At 46.0% G+C, this 7,500-nt stretch overlaps 2 protein-coding genes across 4 annotated transcripts in view; one reads left to right on the top strand and one right to left on the bottom strand.

Moving 5' to 3' along the window:
- Window positions 1–3,832, bottom strand: part of zranb1a (zinc finger, RAN-binding domain containing 1a) — a 15,437-nt gene extending 11,605 nt beyond the window's left edge. For all 3 annotated transcript variants that reach the window (XM_079850776.1, XM_079850775.1, XM_079850774.1), the window contains exons 1-2: window positions 3,600–3,832; window positions 113–983 (exon numbers count right to left, since the gene is read on the bottom strand). In XM_079850776.1, the coding sequence (XP_079706902.1) occupies window positions 113–857 (745 nt within the window). In that variant the 5' untranslated portion in view covers window positions 858–983; window positions 3,600–3,832. The remainder of the gene's footprint in view (window positions 1–112; window positions 984–3,599) is intronic.
- A 303-nt stretch (window positions 3,833–4,135) lies between these two features.
- The window catches only part of hpdl (4-hydroxyphenylpyruvate dioxygenase-like), a 22,539-nt gene continuing 19,174 nt past the window's right edge, over window positions 4,136–7,500 (top strand). Inside the window, exon 1 of the mRNA XM_079850784.1 lies at window positions 4,136–4,833. Within this exon, the coding sequence (XP_079706910.1) occupies window positions 4,178–4,833 (656 nt within the window). The 5' untranslated portion in view covers window positions 4,136–4,177. The remainder of the gene's footprint in view (window positions 4,834–7,500) is intronic.

The raw sequence follows: 7,500 nt of genomic DNA on the forward strand, positions 1-7,500 counted from the left end.
TCGTTAAACTAGCAAAAGTGGATTCGGACGCCCTAAGTGCACTTTAAAGCACCCTGCGCTTAGATGGTTACACTAGGGCCGTAAGACCCCAGGAGAGCGGAGAGACACTCACCAGCGCAGGCGTTGAGGAACAGCCAGTCTGCTTTCCTCATGCGGTTCTTGATCTGCTTGAGCTTCTTGAAGTCCACCTCTCTCTCGTCTCTCCCGCTCTGAGCTCCGGCGGCGAACTCGATCTGCAGTTCTGCCTCGCGTGCGGACGAGCTGGGCGAGTGCCGCCGCGCCCCGCTACACACCCCCCGCGCCCGTCTGCGCTCCGCCTCGTTGATCACGGCGGAGAGCTCGTTGATCTCGTCCGGCTCGGCGGGCTGGTAGTCGTTGGGTCTGGGCTGGGCGCACACCACGCAGCGGGCGGATTTGGGCCAGTTCTCGTACGAGCAGCCCGAGCAGGTCCAGCACTGCACTCGCGTGTTGAGCCGGTTCCGGTCGTTGTACTCCTCGCACGGGTCTGACGTGGGCCGGCCGGTACCGGACTGTGGCTCTGAGGCCCGGAGGCTTCGGCACTGAGTACAGCGCACCGATCTGGGCCAGTTCAGGAACGTGCACACCTGACACGACCACTTCCCACTGGGCTCCACGGACTGGGCCGGCCGGACCCGGGGCCGGGCGCTGGAGTCGGGACAGATGAGAACCGGGTCCCACGGGTGTCCCGCGGTCGGGTCGGGTCGGCCCGGGAACGGGTCCGCTGTGATGATGGTTGCGCTGGGTTTCTGCGCCCGACACATGGTGCATTTAATAGCAGACGGCCAGTTTTCATACGTGCAGTACTCACACGACCACTTCACACACAGCTCTGTCATGATGGATCAGCACACACACACACTCACTCGCGCCACACACACACACACACACACACACACACTCACACTCACACTCACTCAACACACACTCACATCAGAGTCACACATTGAGGCGGAGACAGAAATCTGTAAACACAAAATAAAACGAGACATGTCAAAAAATACAGAACAGGAAGTGACAGATGACAGATGACAGTGCTGATGTTATTAATGACAGTATTAATGTTATCTCAGTGCTGATGTTATTAATGACAGTATTAATGTTATCTCAGTGCTGATGTTATTAATGACAGTATTAATGTTATCTCAGTACTGATGTTATTAATGACAGTATTAATGTTATCTCAGTGCTGATGTTATTAATGACAGTATTAATGTTATCACAGTGCTGATGTTATTAATGACAGTATTAATGTTATCACAGTGCTGATGTTATTAATGACAGTATTAATGTTATCTCAGTGCTGATGTTATTAATGACAGTATTAATGTTATCACAGTGCTGATGTTATTAATGACAGTATTAATGTTATCTCAGTGCTGATGTTATTAATGACAGTATTAATGTTATCACAGTGCTGATGTTATTAATGACAGTATTAATGTTATCTCAGTGCTGATGTTATTAATGACAGTATTAATGTTATCTCAGTGCTGATGTTATTAATGACAGTATTAATGTTATCTCAGTGCTGATGTTATTAATGACAGTATTAATGTTATCTCAGTGCTGATGTTATTAATGACAGTATTAATGTTATCTCAGTGCTGATGTTATTAATGACAGTATTAATGTTATCTCAGTGCTGATGTTATTAATGACAGTATTAATGTTATCTCAGTGCTGATGTTATTAATGACAGTATTAATGTTATCACAGTGCTGATGTTATTAATGACAGTATTAATGTTATCTCAGTGCTGATGTTATTAATGACAGTATTAATGTTATCTCAGTGCTGATGTTATTAATGACAGTATTAATGTTATCTCAGTGCTGATGTTATTAATGACAGTATTAATGTTATCTCAGTGCTGATGTTATTAATGACAGTATTAATGTTATCTCAGTGCTGATGTTATTAATGACAGTATTAATGTTATCTCAGTGCTGATGTTATTAATGACAGTATTAATGTTATCACAGTGCTGATGTTATTAATGACAGTATTAATGTTATCACAGTGCTGATGTTATTAATGACAGTATTAATGTTATCTCAGTGCTGATGTTATTAATGACAGTATTAATGTTATCTCAGTGCTGATGTTATTAATGACAGTATTAATGTTATCTCAGTGCTGATGTTATTAATGACAGTATTAATGTTATCTCAGTGCTGATGTTATTAATGACAGTATTAATGTTATCACAGTGCTGATGTTATTAATGACAGTATTAATGTTATCACAGTGCTGATGTTATTAATGACAGTATTAATGTTATCTCAGTGCTGATGTTATTAATGACAGTATTAATGTTATCTCAGTGCTGATGTTATTAATGACAGTATTAATGTTATCTCAGTGCTGATGTTATTAATGACAGTATTAATGTTATCACAGTGCTGATGTTATTAATGACAGTATTAATGTTATCACAGTGCTGATGTTATTAATGACAGTATTAATGTTATCTCAGTGCTGATGTTATTAATGACAGTATTAATGTTATCTCAGTGCTGATGTTATTAATGACAGTATTAATGTTATCTCAGTGCTGATGTTATTAATGACAGTATTAATGTTATCACAGTGCTGATGTTATTAATGACAGTATTAATGTTATCTCAGTGCTGATGTTATTAATGACAGTATTAATGTTATCTCAGTGCTGATGTTATTAATGACAGTATTAATGTTATCACAGTGCTGATGTTATTAATGACAGTATTAATGTTATCTCAGTGCTGATGTTATTAATGACAGTATTAATGTTATCTCAGTGCTGATGTTATTAATGACAGTATTAATGTTATCACAGTGCTGATGTTATTAATGACAGTATTAATGTTATCTCAGTGCTGATGTTATTAATGACAGTATTAATGTTATCACAGTGCTGATGTTAATGACAGTATTAATGTTATCTCAGTGCTGATGTTATTAATGACAGTATTAATGTTATCTCAGTGCTGATGTTATTAATGACAGTATTAATGTTATCTCAGTGCTGATGTTATTAATGACAGTATTAATGTTATCACAGTGCTGATGTTATTAATGACAGTATTAATGTTATCTCAGTGCTGATGTTATTAATGACAGTATTAATGTTATCACAGTGCTGATGTTAATGACAGTATTAATGTTATCACAGTGCTGATGTTATTAATGACAGTATTAATGTTATCTCAGTGCTGATGTTATTAATGACAGTATTAATGTTATCTCAGTGCTGATGTTATTAATGACAGTATTAATGTTATCACAGTGCTGATGTTATTAATGACAGTATTAATGTTATCTCAGTGCTGATGTTAATGACAGTATTAATGTTATCTCAGTGCTGATGTTAATGACAGTATTATGTTATATCTCAGCACTGACAGTGTTAATATCTACTGACACTCTTATGTCACAGTTCAGTTTTTATTACTGATATCTCGCAGCACTGACTGTGTTAATCTTATAATTATTGACTCTCGTCCCGCACACCACACTCAGAGACACTCTTGTTTGTATTTAAGTCACATTAATACTCCGACAGACGCGTATAAATGCTAAAACATGTAAATACTCACATCGCTCCGCGCGCGACTCCTCATTAATGAGACTTAAATCACCTCAGTCAGTCTTTACTGTTGTTATTCGAACTCCATTGCGTTGTTTATTCTCCGAGCTCTATATTAATCGTTGAATGTTTTTAAATCGATGAATACTGAATCTAAGCTCTGAATGTTGATTTAAATGCGGATTTAATGGCGGCGCTGACAAAATAAAAACGACCAGCGTCTTGCGCAGCGTCACGAGCACGTGACCGAACGCACAGCTGCCGATTGGACGAATCCACACCATGTGAAAACCAACCCTAGAATGACAAATTCGTTTTTTATTTTCATTTTATGTGTTTTCATTTATTTTTTAGGCAATATTTTATGTAAAGTCAAGCTATAAAATACGTAGAATCGTGTAATAAATTACTTTAAAATGAATATGTTGCCCGTATAAAAAAAAAAAAAATACAACACCAAGGCATCCAAGAAAAAATGAGAACACCAAACAAGGGTGTTGATCATTTAAAAATACCCCACACACAACACAACAAAAAACTGAACGTGATTGCAACTCGACACGCCCCTCTGCGAAACGTCATCCCAACATGGCGGCCTACTTGAACAGGTTGCACCACATTTCACTGCACGTCTCTAACGTGGATAAAGTTGTTCATGAGCTCGTGTCCCGGTTCCAGTTTAATGTGTTTGCAGCCAGACTGACGGACCGAGCGACGCAGCTCGCGCTCCGCAGGGGATCGGCCGTGTTCGTGGTCAACGAGACACCGAAAGAGCCGGTGACCGGACCTCAGTCACGTGCCTGGAGCTCCGTCACCGCGCGAGACCATCAGGACCTGAGATGTCTATACGGGGCGCATGCGCACTACCCGGTGGACACCGTGAGTAACGTGTGTTTCGAGGTGGAGTGCGTGGAGCGCGCGTCGCGGGCGTTGCGGGATCAGGGTCTCTGCGAGTTCCTCCAGCCGCCCACCGAGGTCCGCGATGCCCGCGGGCGGGTCTGCTTCTCCGTGCTCCGGTCCGCGGCGGGGAACGTGTGCCACACACTCCTCGACTGCTCCCGGTACCGGGGTCTGTTCCTGCCGGGCTTCAGTGCGGTCGAGCCGGGCTCGCGGACCGCGGAGCGCGCGCACTGTCCCATCAGCCACTTCGACCACATCACGTACGCGTGTCCCCGGGGCAGCACCGCTCACATCACCCGCTGGTACCAGCAGAACCTCGGCTTCCAGAGGTTCTTCATCGACAGGTATCAGCATCCTCATCATCCTCATCCTCATACTCATACAGACTCCTGTCTAGTGCTGACACACACATCTCTATTGCTATTACAGCTGGAGCTCAAATGCAGATGTTTGGGTTTGATTCCCAGGGAATGCATGAACGGACCCAGTGTACAGGCACTGAACGCACTGCAGGGTGAAAGAGTCAAACTGTAGAGTTGCAACGCCAAGGTCACGGGTTTGAATCTTGTAGCTTGAATACAGTGCAAGTATATATAAAAAATGTATCTGTCAAGGTCAGGGGTTAGACTCCCTGGAATTGCATGAACGGCTGAAAGTACTCCTGGCTTGAATGCAGTGGATAAAAGCATCTGTCAAATCCATACATTTTAAGTGACTAGAGTATGGTCGCTGGAGTATGGGGGCTAGAGTATGGGGGCTAGAGTATGGGGGCTAGAGTATGGGGGCTAGAGTATGGGGGCTGGAGTATGTTCGCTGGAGTATGGGGGCTGGAGTATGGGGGCTGGAGTATGGGGGCTAGAGTATGGGGGCTAGAGTATGGTCGCTAGAGTATGGGGGCTGGAGTATGGTCGCTGGAGTATGTTCGCTGGAGTATGGGGGCTAGAGTATGGGGGCTAGAGTATGGTCGCTAGAGTATGGGGGCTGGAGTATGTTCGCTGGAGTATGGGGGCTAGAGTATGGGGGCTAGAGTATGGTCGCTAGAGTATGGGGGCTGGAGTATGTTCGCTGGAGTATGGGGGCTGGAGTATGGGGGCTGGAGTATGGGGGCTAGAGTATGGGGGCTAGAGTATGGGGGCTAGAGTATGGTCGCTAGAGTATGGGGGCTGGAGTATGGTCGCTGGAGTATGTTCGCTGGAGTATGGGGGCTGGAGTATGGGGGCTAGAGTATGGTCGCTAGAGTATGGTCGCTGGAGTATGTTCGCTAGAGTATGTTCGTTAGAGTATGGTCGCTGGAGTATGGTCGCTGGAGTATGGGGGCTGGAGTATGTTCGCTGGAGTATGGGGGCTAGAGTATGGGGGCTAGAGTATGGGGGCTAGAGTATGGTCGCTAGAGTATGGGGGCTGGAGTATGGTCGCTGGAGTATGTTCGCTGGAGTATGGGGGCTAGAGTATGGTCGCTAGAGTATGGTCGCTGGAGTATGTTCGCTAGAGTATGTTCGTTAGAGTATGGTCGCTGGAGTATGGTCGCTGGAGTATGGTCGCTAGAGTATGGTCGCTGGAGTATGGTCGCTGGAGTATGTTCGCTAGAGTATGTTCGTTAGAGTATGGTCGCTGGAGTATGGTCGCTAGAGTATGGTCGCTGGAGTATGGTCGCTGGAGTATGGGGGCTAGAGTATGGTCGCTGGAGTATGTTCGCTAGAGTATGTTCGTTAGAGTATGGTCGCTGGAGTATGGTCGCTAGAGTATGGTCGCTGGAGTATGGGGGCTAGAGTATGGTCGCTAGAGTATGGTCGCTGGAGTATGGTCGCTAGAGTATGGGGGCTAGAGTATGGTCGCTAGAGTATGGGGGCTGGAGTATGGTCGCTGGAGTATGGGGGCTAGAGTATGGTCGCTAGAGTATGGTCGCTGGAGTATGGTCGCTAGAGTATGGGGGCTAGAGTATGGTCGCTAGAGTATGGTCGCTAGAGTATGGTCGCTGGAGTATGGTCGCTAGAGTATGGGGGCTAGAGTATGGTCGCTAGAGTATGGGGGCTGGAGTATGGTCGCTGGAGTATGTTCGCTGGAGTATGGGGGCTGGAGTATGGTCGCTAGAGTATGGTCGCTGGAGTATGTTCGCTAGAGTATGTTCGTTAGAGTATGGTCGCTGGAGTATGGTCGCTGGAGTATGGTCGCTAGAGTATGGTCGCTGGAGTATGGTCGCTGGAGTATGGTCGCTAGAGTATGTTCGCTAGAGTATGGTCGCTGGAGTATGGGGGCTAGAGTATGGTCGCTAGAGTATGGTCGCTGGAGTATGTTCGCTAGAGTATGTTCGTTAGAGTATGGTCGCTGGAGTATGGTCGCTAGAGTATGGTCGCTGGAGTATGGGGGCTAGAGTATGGTCGCTAGAGTATGGTCGCTAGAGTATGGTCGCTAGAGTATGGTCGCTAGAGTATGGTCGCTGGAGTATGTTCGCTAGAGTATGTTCGTTAGAGTATGGGCGCTGGAGTATGGTCGCTGGAGTATGGTCGCTGGAGTATGGTCGCTAGAGTATGGTCGCTAGAGTATGGTCGCTGGAGTATGGGCGCTGGAGTATGGGGGCTGGAGTATGGGCGCTGGAGTATGGTCGCTGGAGTATGGGCGCTGGAGTATGGGGGCTAGAGTATGGGGGCTAGAGTATGGGCGCTGGAGTATGTTCGCTGGAGTATGTTCGCTAGAGTATGGGGCTAGAGTATGGTCGCTGGAGTATGGGCGCTAGAGTATGGGCGCTGGAGTATGGTCGCTAGAGTATGGGCGCTAGAGTATGGGCGCTGGAGTATGGTCGCTAGAGTATGGTCGCTAGAGTATGGTCGCTGGAGTATGGGCGCTGGAGTATGGGCGCTAGAGTATGGGCGCTGGAGTATGGTCGCTGGAGTATGGGCGCTGGAGTATGGGGGCTAGAGTATGGGGGCTAGAGTATGGGCGCTGGAGTATGTTCGCTGGAGTATGTTCGCTAGAGTATGGGGCTAGAGTATGGTCGCTGGAGTATGGTCGCT

This window comes from Squalius cephalus, assembly GCF_949319135.1.
Source record: "Squalius cephalus genome assembly, chromosome: 19".
Lineage (NCBI taxonomy): Eukaryota > Metazoa > Chordata > Actinopteri > Cypriniformes > Leuciscidae > Squalius > Squalius cephalus.